The 20322-nt window shown below is 44.2% G+C and overlaps 1 protein-coding gene across 1 annotated transcript; it reads left to right on the top strand.

Moving 5' to 3' along the window:
• Nucleotides 1-1830: 1830 nt before the first annotated feature.
• Nucleotides 1831-3636, top strand: LOC124653243 (L-gulonolactone oxidase 2-like). Its single transcript, XM_047192317.1, has one exon. The coding sequence runs from the start codon at nucleotides 1849-1851 to the stop codon at nucleotides 3634-3636; it is 1788 nt and encodes a 595-aa protein (XP_047048273.1). The 5' UTR covers nucleotides 1831-1848.
• The last annotated feature ends 16686 nt before the right edge of the window (nucleotides 3637-20322 follow it).

Here is a 20322-nt window from a genome sequence, read left to right as displayed (position 1 = left end):
AAGCTTTCTTCTCGGCGACAAGGTGTATCTGAAAATGCAGCCACACAGAGAAACTGCCTTGGGCAGGGGAAACCCTCTGAAACTCGCTTCCAAGTGGTACGGGCCATTCAAAATCATCCAGACAGTGTGTCATCGGGCATACAAGCTGCAATTGCCGGCTGGTACTCTGCTCCACGATGTTTTCCGCGTTAGCAACCTCAAGAAGCACATCGGAGATACTGCGGTGCCAAATCCAAGACTGCCACTGCTCACACCGACTGGTAAGCTCAAACTCTCTCCGCTAACAATCCTGCAGCGCCGCCAGGTACCAAGGAGCAATGGCGAGTACGAGGTAGCCGTTCCACAGTGGTTGATCCAATGGGAAGGCATGACGGAGGAGGAGGCGACATGGGAAGACGCTGACTTCATGCAAGCAACGTTCCCGGAGTTCAAGCCCTGAAGTCTTGTCTTCAGGGGGGAGTAGTGTCAGGACCAGTCAATGACAGCGACGCTCATCAGCAACGGAAGGCCCGGATCGCCCCCTTCGACGATCGACGGCTAGGATATCTTTACCTTTTTGAACCGCCATTTTCGCGCGCTAAGCGTGTTTAAGTTGTAATAAGCACAAAACCTGTTAATCTGCGTGGTCCTGCTCTTCGGTTATAAAATAGTGGGAGAGGGAGGATGGGAGGACGCATAATGAAAACCCTGATTTTATCTTCCTGTTTTGCACTTTACCTTACCTAGCTGTGTAGATCTGAGCCACCGGAGCTCCTCTTCTTCCCCTTCTCCGGCCATGGCCAAGTCTTGACCTCCGGGTCCTGACAGGTGGGTCGCCGCGGCGGCGGAGCACGGTTAAGGTGGGAGGCGGTTTGGCACCTGGCTAGCCGGGTTCTCATCTTATTCTCTTTTTATTTAAAGCGATTTTCTCAATTAAATTTGAGTAAAAAATAGAAAGAAGAGAAAGGTTTTGGAATCTTGAAAAAGTGCACATTTTTTAAGATATTGAAAAAGATTTGCACTGGTTATGTAAAACAAGTTTTGTAAAATACTCAAAACATCATATTGATAAGAGGGAGGACATATAGATTTAAATGTATAAACGGATGCCTATTTGATATAATGTGGTACCGTAGCAACGCACGGATTTTGTCCTAGTATTGTCTAAAGTCTTCACTTGCATTCCCCAGACAAAGATACAGGATGTTTTCAGCCATTGACTTGAGAAACATGTGTACTTTTTCCTAACATGAGGCTTGCATGCGGTACTATTTCCTAACATGTGTTCTGACTTCTTGCATACTCCCTCCAGTATACTTTCAGCTTTTGTGAAAAGTTATTACTACCTAAACCACGACCAAATTTACTCGGAAATATAACATTGCCTCCGTTCCGGTAGTACTTACAAAACCAAATAGCTATGTGATGAAAAATTATATTCCTATCATGTGTCTAATGATACGGATTGGGCGGCATAAATGTTGGTGCTTTTTTGAATAAACACGATCAAACGTTGAAAAGCTTAATGTTTCAAAAAAAAAAAATTGAAAGTACTCTTTCGTGAACGGATTGAGCGTTTTCGCCTTATTTTTGGGCACCTGGTGTTACTCCGGTCAAAGTATATCCATTTCATTTCATAATGTGTTACGGCGGAGAATAGATGTAGAAAATTTTGCACTAGAATCTCTGTCGCGGAATGGTTTTTCTGTTGGCCACGAAAGGGAAATTTCGAGGACCATGCATGCTGAAGTTTTGACCTTATGCCTATTTTAGGCCTTGCTTGTTTAGTGGCTACAAGCAAGCTCTAAGTACATAAAGGGGTATCCATTCAAGAAGCAACAGAACTCGCAAGGACGACAAACAAGAGCAATGGAGAGCTTGCTTCCGTTTCTCATCTTGGCCCTAGGGGTCCTTGTCCAGCTTTGTTGCTGCAGTCCTCCGCCGGACCCGGTGGTCTGCACCCACGGCACGTCAAACTGCACGGTCACCAACACGTACGGCTCCTACACGGACCGCAGCATCTGCCACGCCGCCAACATCACCTACCCGCGCACCGAGCAGGAGCTCGTCGCAGCCGTGGCGGCGGCGGCCTCCGCGAAACGGAAGCTGAAGGTGGCCACCAAGCACTCGCACAGCATCCCCAAGCTGTCTTGCCCGGGAGGCCGCGACGGCACAATCATAAGCACCGCGCGGCTGAACCGGACGGTGCACATCGACGCCGCGAAGCGGCTTATGACGGTGGAGAGCGGCATGGTCCTCCGCGACCTCATTGCGGCCGCCGCAGCGGCGGGGCTCGCTCTGCCGAACTCGCCCTACTGGTACGGCCTGTCCATCGGTGGACTACTTGCCACGGGCGCGCACGGGAGCTCGCTGTGGGGCAAGGGAGGCGCCGTGCACGAGTACGTGGTCGGGCTGAGGATCGTGACACCGGCGCCTGCGAGCCAGGGTTTCGCCAAGGTGAGGGAGCTGGGCGCCGACCACCCGGACCTGGACGCCGCCAAGGTCTCTCTTGGGGTCCTCGGCGTCATCTCCCAGGTAACTCTGGCCTTGGAGCCCTTGTTCAAGCGGTCGGTGACGTACCTGAAGCGCGGCGACTCAGACTTGGCGGACCAAGTGGTTCCATGGGGCCGCCTCCACGAGTTTGCCGACTTGACATGGTATCCGCAGCACGGCACGGTCATGTACCGTCAGGACGACCGCGTTGACATCTCCACGCCGGGCAATGGCCTCAGCGACTACCTCACTTTGCGCACCAGTCCCAACCACGGGACCATCGGCGTGAGAGTCGCCGAGGAGTCGATGCAAATGAAGAACGTCACCGACGTCGCCCGGTGCGCGGCGGCGCAGCTGCCGGTGTCCGTGCAGAAGCAGCAGGCCTTCGGCTTCACGAACGACGGCGTCTCCTTCACGGGGTACCCGGTGGTCGGGTACCAGCACCGCATACAGGCGTCCGGCACCTGCATCGACGGCCCGGAGGACGGCCTCCTAACCTCATGCATCTGGGACCCGCGCATCCGTGGCTCCTTCTTCTACAACTCCGGCTTCAGCATCGCGCTCTCCAAGGTGCCAGCGTTCGTCGCCGACGTGCAGCGGCTGAGGGACCTCAACCCGGACATGTTCTGCACAGGCGTCGATGGCAGGATAGGCATGATGGGGCGCTACGTCAAGGCCTCCTCCGCTTACCTCGGCAAGGCCGAGGACTCGATCGACCTGGACGTCCTCTTCTACCGTAGCCGCACCTACGGCATCCCTCGTGTGTACGCCGACCTGGTGGACGAGATCGAGCAGATGGCGCTGAACAAGTACGGCGGCCTGCCGCACTGGGGCAAGAACCGCGACTTCGCGTTCGACGGTGCCATCGCAAAGTACCCCAAAGCCGATAAGTTTCTATTGGTGAAGAACAGGTACGACCCCGACGGCCTCTTCTCCAGCGAGTGGAGCGACCAGGTGTTGGGCATCCGCGGGAGACCCACCATCGTCAAGAAGGGCTGCGCCATCGAAGGACTCTGTGTCTGCTCCGACGACTCACACTGCGCACCGGAGCAGGGCTACTTCTGCCGGCCAGGAAAGGTGTACCAGGAAGCTAGAGTTTGTTCAACGGAAACTAATGATTGGTTCCTTTCAAATATGAGGATCGTCTGTGAAAATAGTCAATAGACGTTGTCGCTTGCTATTTCTATCCATCTATTCAATAATGTATTTTTTTGGATACGGTGTTTTAGCTCATAGGTCCAAATGCACCTATTATGAAAAAATGTATTTTAAATAAGTATAATTTAAAATATTATAAAAATTCTGAAAAAAGATCCTGGGTGTACATCCGAACATAATTTGTTCATGCACAAAAATGTGAGGGGAAAAGATGTCTTGTGAGAAGCCCTTGTTTAGCACCAAAAATTATCTTTTTTACACAAGTCACATAAAACGTCATTCTTCGAGTAAATATGTGTGCATACATAGAATATGTGGCTGTACAGATAAGAATACAAATCCGACTGTGAGTTCTGAAGGTAACCTTGCTAACGTCGTTGATCTCATAACCGTCCAAAAAAATCGCGCCAACGGTTGCCGACAAAGGGGGAAGAAGACAAAAGAGGGGGAAAAGCAGAGCATAAGTACCAAGGAACGAACTCTGACATGTACTTAACGATACTAGAACTAGTCTATCCTCGTCAGGTTATACATCACCGGGGTATATGATAGGCTTAGCGAAATAAAATTTGCACTAAACCAATAGAGGCACACTACAACATTCGTCTAATCAGAGTAGATAAGAGAGCGCATAAATGAACCAACTAGGTACTACACAAGCATAACTCAGCTAAATACACATATCTCCTTCATTCAAAGCGAAGAAGCAATGTAAAAGGCACTCACACTATTGACGGATTTCATTAGATATTGGTTGTAGTAATTCTAAGTTACTACATAAATTATTAGCAGGTTATTAGAATCAAGTATAAGGTGTAACTTGTCTAAGTTAGCTTGAACAATCCGCGTTCGCTAAACATTCCGCAGGGTACAATACATAATACAAATACGAGAACCTTTACAGTACCCCTAAATACGAGAACCTTTACGATATTCATTTGCTACTAACACACAGTTTGCAGCAATAACAAACGGGCAATATATATAAGTTAGCAGCAACGAGTCAGCGCCCTTGGCTCCCTCTTTTGGTCAGTACCTCTAAAACATTTCTGAAAATGGTACCCTTCTTTTGAGCAGACAAAACGTCTTCCTTTCAGTTCTTTGGTCCTAGCAATATAAGCTTTATCATCCAATCTGACACTGAACCATTTTTTTTTTCTTTCGCATAACTGTTGTATTGCTCGTAACCTTGTTCTTCGCTATGAAATATTTGATTCACCATCATCCAATATTCTTCTCTCGCCATTATTCAAACCTGACATTATCAAACCAACATGCTTAGGTACATCTGCATGTCATATCTCCCCAATTTATAACTGAACTCATAATTTAAAACATCATGAAACATCAACTGTTTCTATGGGCTACAAATAGAATGAGAAACCTCATATAATTTTTCTAACATCAGTTTGCCTTTTTCAGAACGCTGATATCACGTTTCAGAATTTGCAACTAGCATGTACTTGTAAAAGGTAGCAGCCAAAGATGCTAAAGATTATTCAGTGACCACCGTTCAGTATGAAGCATATTACAATTATACTGTTGGTACTATTAACGATTACGCATGGTCAAATTTCAGCTGATCTCTATATGACAACCATCAGACAACTACATGGATAATTTTGGGACAATAATAACTAGAACTTGCTAGCATCAATTAACTACAACTACCAGGATCATGAATTAAAATCTGGGCAACGAAACTGTACTGTATGGCTGCTACTCATGTAAAGTACTAAGAGCATCCTCACTCGTTGGCGCTCCCCACGCCTAAATCCGGCGAAATTTTCGTCCGGATTGGAGGAAGATTTGGCGTGGGGAGCGCCGAAGTTCCAGCCGTCCCCCCGGCAGGAAACCCCCAACCTCGACCATTTGACATATTTCAAACAAATTTAACATAAAATTTAACAAGTTCGGCGACCAAGAGTACGAAAATTGCTGAAACAAATTCAGCGATAATCAGTACAATGTTTAACAAGTGCTGAAACAAATGAAGCACACAATTTCACAATTTTTGAAACAAATTAAGACAGACTAGTTGGCGTCGGCGTTGGCGTTGCCTCGGAGCCTCCATATGTGCTCCACCAGATCATCTTGCAGCGAGCTGATGCATTGTAGAGTCTCGAATCTCCCGGCGCATAGCAATGAAGGCGGCCCATGATGGAGGCATCCGGTGATTAGGTCGTGCAAGAGGACCCTCTCTCTCATATGGTGCTTCTTGCTCAGCCAGTAGGAACCGGATGCTTTCGCTCATTTTCAATAATCATATTGTGTAGGCACACACAGCAGTTCATCACCTCCCACATCTGATCTTTGGACCAAGTCATAGCGGGAACCGGACGACAGCAAATCTCTGCTGGAGGACACCAAATGCACGCTCGACGTCTTTTCGGCAAGCTTCTTGTTTCTTGACAAACTCGCAAAGTTTGGGGGTGCTAGGGTTCGAGATAGTCATCACAAATGTTGCCCACTTTGGATAGATACCGTCTGCAAGGTAGTATCCTTTGTTGTAGTGCCGACCATTGATCACATAGTCCACCGGGGGAGCATGACCCTCAACAAGCTTGGAAAAGACCGGGGAGAAGTTTAGGACGTTGATGTCATTGTTGGATCCAGGCATAGCAAAGAAAGAGTGCCAAATCCAGAGATCATGGGTAGCCACTGCTTCAAGTATCACAGTGCAGCCTTTTTTGTGACCCTTGTACATTCCCTGCCACGCAAACGGACAGTTCTTCCATTGCCAATGCATGCAGTCAATGCTTCCAAGCATGAGAGAATTCCTTATTTGGCCCTGGCTGAAGTTTGGCTTCCTTTTTTGACCCTGGTAAATTTTTTCTTCCTTTCATGACCCACAAAGTTTGGTTGGTTCCTTATTTGGCCCTCTAGTACAGTTTAAGCACTAAGATGACCATTTTGCCCCTGCTGCAATAGGTTGGCAAATTTTTGAGTTTCATAAAATCTCAAATTTATTCGAAAAATACATGTATATGCTTGGAATGTACGTGCAATGTTTCGGGCAGAAACTCGTTTTATTTTGGGCTGTGAAAAAACAAAAATCTGACATTATATAGGCGTACGTATAGTCTGTCAGAAATTTGTCTTTTTTGTATCTTCCAAAATAAAATGTATTTTGGGCTGAAATTTCTGGCGTGCCTGCGGATTGTCTCTATGTTTGTGCCTATTTAATATCAATTTTTTTGGAATTGTGAAAATACAAAATAAATTGGAGTAATTTCCGGAATAAATTTGAGATTTCCCGAAATAATTTGCAGTAGGGGCAAAATCGTGCGCTGGTTGGGGGTCATTTTTTTTAATAATCAGTATATCACAGCTTTTTTAGTGCAATTTTGTCACATATTGCAGCAGGGGCAAAATGGTCATCTTAGTGCTTAAATTGTACTAGAGGGCCAAATAAGGAACCAACCAAACTTTCTGGGTCATGAAAGGAAGAAAAAATTTGCCAGGCCAAAAAAGGAAGACAAACTTCAGATAGGGCCAAATAAGGAATTCTCTCTCCAAGCATCCCTGGAAAACCCCTAGCTTCATTTGTTGCAAGGATCCTCTGAGTGTCTTCGACAGTGGGTGATCTCAAGTAATAGTCCCCGAACAACGCTATGACGGCCCTCGAACCTGGTAGAAACAATCAAGGGCGGTGGACTCCGCCATCCGAAGATAGTCATCTGCACCATCACCGGGAGCTCCATACGCCGGCATCCTCATAGCCACTCGTGAACTTCGCAGGTGACGAAAATCCAACCAAACCGAGTGCAATCCGCCTTGCATCCGAAGTAGGGATCAAAGTCTCCGATGGCATACACAATTTGCGAAATAGCTTTCGCTTATCCTGAAACGACGCCGGAAAACACTCTCACCGTGCAATGGATTGTCGACGAAGTAATCGGCGTACAACATGCAGTAGCCCTCCATTCGCTGTCTCGGCTTGCACTTGCGGCGACCTGGTGCCGACCCACCACGTCGACCAGTTGCCAGTCCGGCGTACATGCTTGCCAAGCAACCGAGGATCATCATGTGCTCGTCGTCTTGGGCGGCTGCTGCCATCTCTTCTTGCATAAGCTCGACGAACATCTGCTCCTCCTCTTCGTCCGAGTCCATTGCCGGCGAGGCAAATGGACGAACACCCGACGGGAGTGGTCGAGGCAACCCGAGCCGCGAGCGACGAGGAGCAGAGCCAAAGTCGGAAACGAGGCCGGCGGAAGAGCGAGCGCAGATAGGCCGTCGTCCAAAGACGGCGGAATATAGGCAGGTGGGGAAGGAGGGGCGGTGAAATCTGGGCAACAAGCCGACGGGGTGGTGCCGGCAGCGAGAGAGATACGAGGGGTGGGGGAGATTTTGAGCAACGTGGCGGTGGGGTTCGTGCGTCGAGTCACCGACTGATCGGGCCCTTCCCCGCTTTTCACTCGTCCGGAGTCCCCGATAGGACCCCGGGGGCCGGGGATGGCGTGGGCTCGCTGAAGGAGATATGCCCTAGAGGCAATAATAAAGTGGTTATTTATATCTTTATGTTTATGATAAATGTTTATATATCATGCTATAATTGTATTAACCGAAACATTAGTACATGTGTGATATGTAGACAAACAAAGAGTCCCTAGTATGCCTCTTAACTAACTTGTTGATTAATGGATGATTAGTTTCATAATCATGAACATTGGATGTTATTAATAACGAGGTTATATCATTGTATGAATGATGTAATGGACACACCCAATTAAGCGTAGCATAAGATCTCGTCATTAAGTTATTTGCTATAAGCTTTCGATACATAGTTACCTAGTCCTTTTGACCATGAGATCATGTAAATCACTTATACCGGAAAGGTACTTTGATTACATCAAACGCCACTACGTAAATGGGTGGTTATAAAGGTGGGATTAAGTATCCGGAAAGTATGAGTTGAGGCATATGGATCAACAGTGGGATTTTTCCATCCCGATGACGGATAGATATACTCTGGGCCCTCTCGGTGGAATGTCGTCTAATGTCTTGCAAGCATATGAATAAGTTCATAAGAGACCACATACCACTGGTACGAGTAAAGAGTACTTGTCCGGAAACGAGGTTGAACAAGGTATAGAGTGATACCGAAGATCAAACCTCGGACAAGTAAAATATCGCGTGACAAAGGGAATTGGTATCGTATGTGAATGGTTCATTCGATCACTAAAGTCATCGTTGAATATGTGGGAGCCATTATGGATCTCCGGATCCCGCTATTGGTTATTGGTCGGAGTGAGTACTCAACCATGTCCGCATAGTTCACGAACCGTAGGGTGACACACTTAAAGTTGGATGTTGAAATGGTAGAACTTGAATATGGAATGGAGTTCGAATATTTGTTCGGAGACCCGGATGAGATCCCGGACATCACGAGGAGTTCCAGAATGGTCCGGAGAATAAGATTCATATATAGGAAGTCATATTCCAAGTTTGGAAATGATCCGGTGCATTTATGGCAGGTTCTAGAAAAGTCCGGAAGAAATCACCATGGAAAGTAGAGTCCCGGAGGGACTCCACCTTGCATGACCAGCCAACCCTAAAGGGGAGGAGTCCAAGGTGGACTCCCTAGGGTGGCCGGCCAACCCACCTCAAGGAAAGGTGGGAGTCCCTCCTTGGGTAGGACTCCCTCCTTGAGTAGGTTTCCCACATATGGGAGGTTTTAGTGTTGGGGTCTTATTCGAAGACTTGGACTAGAACTCTTGGTGCTTCCACCTATATAATGAGGGGCATAGGAGAGGGGCTGATCACTTCAAGCCTCAGCCTTGGCCGCACACCTTAGAGGGCCGGCGCCCAACCCCCTCTCTCCCCAAACCCTAGCGGTCTCTCTCCTCCACCACATCCCGCACGCTTAAGCGAAGCTCCGCCGGATTTCTCCACCACCACCGACACCACGCCGTCGTGCTGTCGAATTCAAGAGGAGCTACTACTTCCGCTGCCCGCTGGAATGGGGAGGTGGACGTCGTCTTCATCAACAACCGAACGTGTGACCGAGTACGGAGGTGCTGCCCCGTTCGTGGCGCCGGAAGCGATCGTGATCAAGATCTTCTACGCGCTTTTGCAAGCGGCAAGTGAACGTCTACCGCAGCAACAAGAGCCTCATCTTGTAGGCTTTGGAATCTCTTCAAGGGTGAGACTCGATACCCCCTCGTTGCTACCATCTTCTAGATTGCATCTTGGCTTGGATTGCGTGTTCGCGGTAGGAAAATTTTTGTTTTCTATGCAACGTTATCCTACGAGTGGTATCAGAGCCGTGTCTATGCATAGATGGTTGCACGAGTAGAACACAATGGTTTTGTGGGCGTTGATGCTCTTGTTATCTTTAGTTTGAGTACTTTGCATCTTTGTGGCATAGTAGGATGAAGCGGCTCGGACTAACTTTACATGACCGCGTTCATGAGACTTGTTCCTCGTTCGACATGCAACTTGTATTGCATAAGAGGCTTTGCGGGTGTCTGTCTCTCCTACTATAGTGAAGATTCAATTTACTCTTCTATTGACAACACTAGTATCACCGTTGTGGTTCATGTTCGTAGGTAGATTAGATCTTACTCGAAAACCCTAAACCACGTAAAATATGCAAACCAAATTAGAGACGTCTAACTTGTTTTTGCGGGGTTTGGTGATGTGATATGGCCATAATGTGATGATGAATATGTATGAGATGATCATTATTGTATTGTGGCAACCGGCAGGAGCCTTATGGTTGTCTTTAATTTCATGTTGAGTAGTATTTCAAAGTAGTTGTAATAGTTGCTACATGAGGTGAACAACCATGAAGACGGCGCCATGAACCTTGACGCTACGCCGATGATGATGGAGATCATGCCCGTTGATGATGGAGATCATGTCCGTGCTTTGGAGATGAAGATCGAAGGCGCAAAGACAAAAGGGCCATATCATATCACATATGAACCGCATGTGATGTTAATCCTTTATGCATCTTATTTTGCTTAGATCGCGACGGTAGCATTATAAGATGATCCCTCACATTAATATCAAGATAATAAAGTGTTCTCCCCTCGTATGCACCGTTGTACGGTTCGTCGTTTCGAAGCATCTCGTGATGATCGGATGTGATAGATTCAACGTTCACATACAACGGGTGTAAGCCATGTTGCACACGCGGAATACTTGGGTTTGCTTGACGAGCCTAGCATGTACGGACATGGCCTCGGGACAACGGAAACCGAAAGGTTGAACACGAGTCATATGGATGATATGATCAACATGTTGATGTTCACCATTGAAGCTACATCATCTCACGTGATGATCGGTTTTGGTGTAGTGGATTTGGATCGTGTACCACTTAACAACTATGAGGGATGTTGTATTAAGTGGGAGTTCATTAGTAATTAGATTAAAACATGAACTAATTATCATAAACATAGTCTGAGTAGTATTTTGAATTAATTTTGTAGTATTGGCATCCGTTTTTCTACCATGCGCTAGTCTTATTATTGAGATAGAAATACTGTTAAAATCTGATAAGAAACTTTACGGATTGGAACCGTATTGTTAAAGAATCAAGAATTGATTAAGTCCTATTGCAAACTTTTAGTAAACCTCACATTGTTGATTCAAAGAGCTATGGTTTCAATTAGTACCTAAAGTTATCTTGTCTCCGTAAAACTTGAAGTTCAAATCTGTTTGAAAAGTAAGCAGATTTGAAAATTTAGTTTTCAGAAATTATCAAGGTATGAGATATATGTGATATCTAAGACCTTATTGCAAGATGATAGAATATAATTTGGTGAGACTACATGAACTCATAAGTTTTATGGGAATGTACGAAGGTTGAAGACGCAAGGCGTCACAATCCTCCAACTATTGGGGCACTCACGATATTCGCATATCCATGAAGTGACCATCCTTAATATGCACCGTTGCTAAGACTCGTCGTTTCGAAGCATCACGTGATGATCGGGTGTGATAGATTCTACGTGTGCATACAACGGGTGCAAGCTAGATTTGCACATGCAAATACCAAGGTTAAAAATTTACGAGCCTAGCATGTACAGACATGGTCTCGGAAAGTCGTCATGATATGATGGATAAAATTATGAGTGAAATTGTTCATCATATTACAAAGTTATTAATAGTGAAATCTGGAACACTTGTCACATGATGATCAACTTCAAAATAAGAACCTCAAGGTTATTGGTATTTGACCAACAAACCTAGAAGTTAATGATGTTGAAGTGTTTTTCTGAATAATGAGGAAAGCTAAAGAGAAACCGCAAAAGATATTTTGGCAAAAAGAAAAGAAAAGACTAGAAAGTCTAGCTCAGGTGTATATAAATGATATACATGTTATGGTTGTATTCCTAGTTAAGTCACACTATGAAATTCTTGGGTATTAGTACTATATTGGTTGGTATGAAGTGTCATACAAAAACAACGCAATACAAGAATTCAATGGCCTAAGTGATCGACAAGGAATATGATAGGAATGCACTGCCTGGAACAAAAATAAAGTGTTATTATGTTCATCATTGGCATTCTATCTAGCCCTTAGAATTTATAATAAAGAACTTAATAATTGTTATTTTGCTCTCGGTCAAATGAAAACAATGAGTTGTTTAAATTATGACATTACTCCATGTACGATGGATAAGTTATTATAAATCTTAATGGTGAAACACACATACATAACACCGACGCTAAAATGCCATAAGGCAAATGATTTGAATTCCACTTATTTGTGGAACCGCCATTTAGGTCATGTTGGAAAGGAACACATGAAGAAACTCCATGCAAATGGATTTTTGGAGTCATTTGATTTTTTGAATCGTTTGGCGCTTGAAAATCTTTTCTAAAAGAGAATGACTAAAATACCGTTCATAGACCAAGTTTTGAACGGGCAACTGACTTAGTGGAAACATACATGATGATGTATATGGATCACTGGGCATAGTTGTGTGCGGGAGATTCTTATACTTCATGAAAACTTCAAACAATGAATTGAGTATATATATGTGGATATATTCGATAAGGAAGAAGTTTGAAACATTTGAATGGATTCAAATAAATTTCAGCATGAAGTAAAAATCATCGTAATATAAAAGTCAAATATCTATGATTGGATCATAGTGGAAATATTTGAATTACTAGTTTTAGCGAACATCTAAGAGAGTTATGAAATTGTTCTACAACTCACATTTCTTGGAGTATCAGAGTGATGATGAAGTATCCGAGAGATGTATCCAAACCTAGTTGGGTCAATGATGAGATAAAATATTAATGCCATTATATTTTTGTGAATTATGCTTTAGAGACTACCGCTTTACACTGAATAGAGCATCATCATGATCCGTTGAAATGACATCATACGAGTTATGACATGGGTATAAACCCTAATAGTCTTTTCTTAAATTTTGGTATGCATAGCATAAGTAAATAAGTTTACAACCAAAATCGGATGAATGTCTTTGTTGGTTATCCCAGAGAATTGATTGGGAATTCTTCCCACAATGGAGACAAGGACAAAAGTGTTTGTCAATGTTTCTTATTTCCAAGAAATTGTTTCTAGCGAAGTTTTTGAGTGGGAGGACAGTAGAACTTGATAAGGTTCATGAACCTGAGCATAATGATCAGAGTAGCGCAGCATCGGAATTGGTTCGGAAGCGGCCACGACGATCATGGCTCCTATGACTACAAAGTGTTTTAGCCATGGAGATCGAAGTACATATTGAACCTTGTAGGTATGGTTTACTTTGTGATCAAATAAATGATTTGTGGACAAAGGATTGATTTTCAACAATGATAAACCAACTACAAGCAAAGAAGTTATGATGGGCCCTGACTCCGTTAAAATGGCCATGCACCATGAAATCCATAATAGATGAATACTTTTTGAAAGTAAATGGATCTATAGACTTGGATGAAATATCTTTGAAGAAGCTCGACTTGTTGAAAAATTGTTTACGGCAAAGTTCAAAGAGTTGACTACGATAAGATTAGATCTTCCGTAGCAATGCTTATAGTCTATGTGGATTATTCTAGTAATCACTACATATTTCTTTTATGAGATATGCTAGTAGGATGGAAAAATACATTACTTATCAGAAGTATGTATTAAAGGTGTATACAAGATACAACCAAGAGTTTTGCTGGTCCGTGGAATACTAGATAGGTATACGAACTTCAGTTGGATGAAGTAAGTATTGCGGAGTTGGAATCTTCACCAGATGAAATAGTCAAAGAGTTTTTGATTTCATCAGAGACGATGAAGAGGCTTGCATTTGCAAGAAATTAAGTGGGGGCGCTAAGACACATTTATAATACTTTATGTAGGTGACATATAGTTAGTTATAAATGATGTAATTATATACTTGATTAAAAGGTTTCATTGAGTAATTAATTTCAATGAAAGGATATGGATCGAAACATATCTAGTGTCAAGATCTATGAAGATAGATTAAAACACAAAATAAGTTTAAGTCAAAGTACATAGAATGGATATTGAAAATAGTTCAATATAGAAATATTAAGAAAATATTCTTGTCATGTGAAGTTTTAACAAGACTTGAGTGTATCTGACACTCAATGAGTAAAAACACATGAGTGATTATAGATCACGAATAATATGTACACAATCAGATATCATGTGCTATAAAGTGTTATGAGCATATACCGGAATGATTCATATGATGATCATTGGACGACGAGTAAGAATATCCTTGAGTACTTTAGAAGAACTAAGGATATATATTTTTTTTGTATGAAGAAATGACAAACAAATCGGCTGTAAGGTGTTACACCGATATTGGTTTTGTCACATATAAAATATAATTTCAATCTCAAATTAGATTAAGTGTTGTTTAAAAGGTAGCACAATGAGCTAGAAGTTGTCTATGCTAGATTTAGAAGAGTTCTAAATATTGTGACGGATTCTACAAAAGAAGGCGGAGTATGTCATTGTTTTGACCATGACAAAGGATGTTAAGTCAAGAGGTTCTTTGAGAACTTGGTGTATTTCCGACGAGTCGGAACTTTGAAGCTATATTGTGTGTGACAATATTAGTGACATATTTCAGACCGCGGAATTAAGGTTCCACCAAAAGACCAAACATATTTAATGCCGACTCATTTGGAAATGAGTGATGCGTTGAGACGCAAATGAATTACAAAATACATACGTTTCTGAGCGTGTCAGATCCGTTGACTAAAAACCTCTCCCGTGAGCAATACATGATAAAGCACCATAAGGCCAAGGTGTTATATCTTTACAAATGTAAACTAGATTATTGGCTCTAGTGCAAGTGGGAGACTGAAGGAGATATGCCCTAGAGGCAATAATAAAGTGGTTATTATTTATATCTTTATGTTTATGATAAATGTTTATATATCATGCTATAATTGTATTAACCGAAACCTTAGTACATGTGTGATATGTAGACAAACAAAGAGTCCCTAGTATGCCTCTTAACTAGCTTGTTGATTAATGGATGATTAGTTTCATAATCATGAACATTGGATGTTATTAATAACAGGGTTATATCATTGTATGAATGATGTAATGGACACACCCAATTAAGCGTAGCATAAGATCTCGTCATTAAGTTATTTGCTATAAGCTTTCGATACATAGTTACCTAGTCCTTATGACCATGAGATCATGTAAATCACTTATATCGGAAAGGTACTTTGATTACATCAAACTCCATCTGCGTAAATGGGTGGTTATAAAGGTGGGATTAAGTATCCGGAAAGTATGAGTTGAGGCATATGGATCAACGGTGGGATTTGTCCATCCCGATGACGGATAGATATACTCTGGGCCCTCTCGGTGGAATGTCGTCTAATGTCTTGCAAGCATATGAATAAGTTCATAAGAGACCACATACCACGGTACGAGTAAAGAGTACTTGTCGGGAGACGAGGTTGAACAAGGTATAGAGTGATACCGAAGATCAAACCTCGGACAAGTAAAATATCGCGTGACAAAGGGAATTGGTATCGTATGTGAATGGTTCATTCGATCACTAAAGTCATCGTTGAATATGTGGGAGCCATTATGGATCTCCGAGATCCCGCTATTGGTTATTGGTCGGAGTGAGTACTCAACCATGTCCGCATAGTTCACGAACCGTAGGGTGACACACTTAAAGTTGGATGTTGAAATGGTAGAACTTGAATATGGAATGGAGTTCGAATATTTGTTCGGAGACCCGGATGAGATCCCGGACATCACGAGGAGTTCCGGAATGGTCCGGAGAATAAGATTCATATATAGGAAGTCATATTCCAAGTTTGGAAATGATCCGGTGCATTTATGGCGGGTTCTAGAAGGTTCTAGAAAAGTCCGGAAGAAATCACCATGGAAAGTAGAGTCCCGGAGGGACTCCACCTTGCATGACCAGCCAACCCTAAAGGGGAGGAGTCCAAGGTGGACTCCCCTAGGGTGGCCGGCCAACCCACCTCAAGGAAAGGTGGGAGTCCCACCTTGGGTAGGACTCCCTCCTTGAGTAGGTTTCCCACATATGGGAGGTTTTAGTGTTGGGGTCTTATTCGAAGACTTGGACTAGAACTCTTGGTGCTTCCACCTATATAATGAGGGGCATAGGAGAGGGGGCTGATCACTTCAAGCCTCAGCCTTGGCCGCACCCCTTAGAGGGCCGGCGCCCAACCCCCTCTCTCCCCAAACCCTAGCGGTCTCTCTCCTCCACCACATCCCGCACGCTTAAGCGAAGCTCCGCCGGATTTCTCCACCACCACCGACACCACGCCGTCGTGCTGTCGAATTCAAGAGGAGCTACTACTTCCGCTGCCTGCTGGAACGGGGAGGTGGACGTCGTCTTCATCAACAACCGAACGTGTGACCGAGTACGGAGGTGCTGCCCGTTCGTGGCGCCGGAAGCGATCGTGATCAAGATCTTCTACGCGCTTTTGCAAGCGGCAAGTGAACGTCTACCGCAGCAACAAGAGCCTCATCTTGTAGGCTTTGGAATCTCTTCAAGGGTGAGACTCGATACCCCCTCGTTGCTACCATCTTCTAGATTGCATCTTGGTTTGGATTGCGTGTTCGCGGTAGGAAAATTTTTGTTTTCTATGCAACGTTATCCTACACTCGCCGGATGGATGAAGGGCCAAATCCGGACGAAAACGAGGAACCGGGGGCGCGACTGGGCTGAATTTCGCCGTCCGGATGGGAAAAACGTCGCTCGGAGGCTTCGTCGGGGGGAGTGGAGATGCTCTAACCAGCTCGCAGCCAGGATCAGGAACACCACGTTCGTTCGTGAAGAACGGCCTTCGACCAGAACACCGGAAGCGGCTGCGCGAGGCTGCCAACAAAGAATCTGGCGGCGCCACAGCGACGGCAATAAGCGGAGACGATCGATCGGGGAGGCTGCACGAAGAATGGACCTTCGAGCATGACGCCGGAGGTGGCGGCAGCAGGCGGTCAAGAAGGAAAGAAACGGCGGCGACGGAGTGGGGGGACGCAGCGGTGCGGAATCGGGCAAACACTGGTGAGGCGCCGCAGATCAACCCCAATCGGGGTGCTCCTGGCCTCCATCGAAAATCAGGATGGAGGGTTAGAGTGGTTAAACAACAAATTGATGTAAATTGCACTTTTAGCCTCTTAGAAAAATAATATTAAGGCTAGTCTTCCCTCACGGACGGCCAGATCAGCCTGGTACTACACCCCACAGTTTAGGAGTACAAGGTACCGTAAAATTTGCCAAATTCAAAGCAAACTATTCTTCTCTCTCTGCTTCGTGATCCCTTCCTTTGGTCAGGCATTTGCAAAATGAAGTTGCTAGATTGTAGAGTGACTTGCGGCACCCAGTTTGTAAATAGACTAGAGTCAAGAGTGACGGAAAAAAATAACCAAATAAAAAATGTTAGTCTTAATTCTAACTTTTTATTTGCCTTCATGTTATTTCTTCACATTTTTGTGCTAAAATTGGAAGAAGGCCGAATCCAATTTCTTCACATTTGCCTTCCTGTTTGACTACAGTATAAATATGAGCCAGTTCATATACATGTAGAATTTTTTTTGTTCATGCTGATGTTAGTTCAGTTTTACTTGATGGATTTGAGTTCTGATGATATACCCAATTTTGTTTCATAGAAACAAAGAGCTACAGGTGTATGACCACACATCGTTGCTGCTCTCCTCAGGGGAAGAGGGCAGGGTCAAACCAAGTAGGTTTCTCATCAGAGTCTAGTGGTTGGGGCTACCAGGCTTCAAAGATACTATGTCGGCGAAGCTGGTGGAGATTGCTGCGCACGGCCAACCACAACATAACGGGATGGTGGATCTTTGGCGAAACTAATCCAGGGGACAAGACAATTCCTTAAAGGGTGGGAGGCCAACCTTGGAAAGGAAAGGAAGCCAAGGAGGGGCTCCTTCGCCAGATCACATAACTAGATGCATGCGCGGACTCTGTGGGGCTGGATGAGGATGGGTGGGCCCTCCGCTACTTCCTTGAGGAACATCTAATGTAGTTTGCTAGGGAGGACGGTGAGTATTTGTGTCATAGGGGTCATGTGAATTGGATCCTTAAAGGGGACTGCTGCCGTGTAGTTGACACACGTCTGTTGGGAACCCCAAGAGGAAGGTGTGATGCGTACAGCTGCAAGTTTTTCCCCAGTATGAAACCAAGGTTATCGAACCAGTAGGAGTCAAGGGCCACGTGAAGGTTGTTGGTGATGGAGTGTAGTGCGGCGCAACACCAGGGATTCCGGCGCCAACGTGGAACCTGCGCAACATAATCACAATACTTTGCCCCAACTTAACAGTGAGGTTGTCAATCCCACCGGCTTGCTGTAAACAAAGGATTAAACGTATGGTGTGGAAAATGATGTTTGTTTGCGAAGAACAGTAGAGAACAGAGTTTGCAGTAGATTGTATTTCAAATGTAAAAGAATGGACCGGGGTCCACAGTTCACTAGTGGTGTCTCTCCGATAAGAAATAGCATGTTGGGTGAACAAATTACAGTTGGGAAATTGACAAATAGAGAGGGCATAACAATGCACATACATATCACGATGACTACTATGAGATTTAATCGGGGCATTACGACAAAGTACATAGACCGCTATCCAGACATGCATTTATGCCTAAAAAGTCCACCTTCGGGTTAGCATCCGCACCCCTTCCAGTATTAAGTTGCAAACAACAGACAATTGCATTAAGTATGGTCCGTAATGTAATCAACACAAATATCCTTAGACAAAGCATTGATGTTTTATCCCTAGTGGCAACAACACATCCACAACCTTAGAACTTTCCATCACTTGTCCCAGATTCAATGGAGGAATGAACCCACTATCGAGCATAAATACTCCCTCTTGGAGTTACAAGTATCAACTTGGACAGAGCCTCTACTAGCAACGGAGAGCATGCAAGAATATAAACAACACATATATGATAGATTGATAATCAAATTGACATAGTATTCCATATTCATCGGATCCCAACAAACACAACATGTAGCATTACAAATAGATGATCTTGATCATGATAGGCATCTCACAAGATCTAACATGATAGCACAATGAGGAGAAGACAACCATCTAGCTACTGCTATGGACCCATAGTCCAGGGGTGAACTACTCACACATCAATCCGGAGGCGATCATGGTGATGAAGAGTCCTCCGGGAGATGATTCCCCTCTCCGGCGGGGTGCCGGAGGCGATCTCCTGAATCCCCCGAGATGGGATTGGCGGCGGCGGCGTCTCTGGAAGGTTTTCCGTATCGTGGCTCTCGGTGATAGGGTTTTCGCGACGGAGGGAATAAATAGGCGGAACGGCAGCGTCGGTGGAGGCACGAGGGCCCCACACCATAGGGCGGCGCGGCCCTGTGGTCTGGGCGCCTCGTCGCCCCACTTCGTATCCCCTTCGACCTTCTGGAAGCTCCGTGGAAAAATAAGACCATGGGCGTTGATTTCGTCCAATTCCGAGAATATTTCCTTTGTAGGATTTCCGAAACCAAAAACAGCTAGAAAACAAGAATCGGCTCTTCGGCATCTCGTTAATAGGTTAGTGCCGGAAAATGCATATAAATGATGTAAAGTGTGTATAAAACATGTGAGTATCATCATAAAAGTAGCATGGAACATAAGAAATTATAGATACGTTTGAGACGTATCAAGCATCCCCAAGCTTAGTTCCTACTCGCCCTCGAGTAGGTAAACGATAACAAGGATAATTTCTGAAGTGACATGCTATCATAATCTTGATCAATACTATTGTAAAGCATATGAGATGAATGAAGTGATTCGAAGCAATGGTAAAGACAATGAATAAACAACTGAATCATATAGCAAAGACTTTTCATGAATAGTACTTTCAAGACAAGCATCAATAGGACTTGCATAAGAGTTAACTCATAAAGCAATAGATTCTTAGTAGAAAGCTTTGAAGCAACACAAAGGAAGATATAAGTTTCAGCAATTGCTTTCAACTTCAACATGTTTATCTCATGGATAATTGTCAACACAAAGTAATATGATGAATGCAAATAAGCAAGAATGTAGGAATCAATGCACACAGTTGACACAAGTGTTTGCTTCTAAGATAGAAATAAATAGGTAAACTGACTCAACATAAAGTAAGAGATAGGCCCTTCGCAGAGGGAAGCATGGATTACTATTTTTTTGCTAGAGCTTTTCATTTTGAAAACATAGAAACAATTTTTTCAACGGTAGTAATAAATCATATGTGT

This window comes from Lolium rigidum, chromosome 1, assembly GCF_022539505.1.
Source record: "Lolium rigidum isolate FL_2022 chromosome 1, APGP_CSIRO_Lrig_0.1, whole genome shotgun sequence".
NCBI classification, from domain to species: domain Eukaryota; kingdom Viridiplantae; phylum Streptophyta; class Magnoliopsida; order Poales; family Poaceae; genus Lolium; species Lolium rigidum.
The sequence above is the reverse complement of the archived record's forward strand: the minus strand, read 5'-3'. Positions and strand labels throughout refer to the sequence as shown.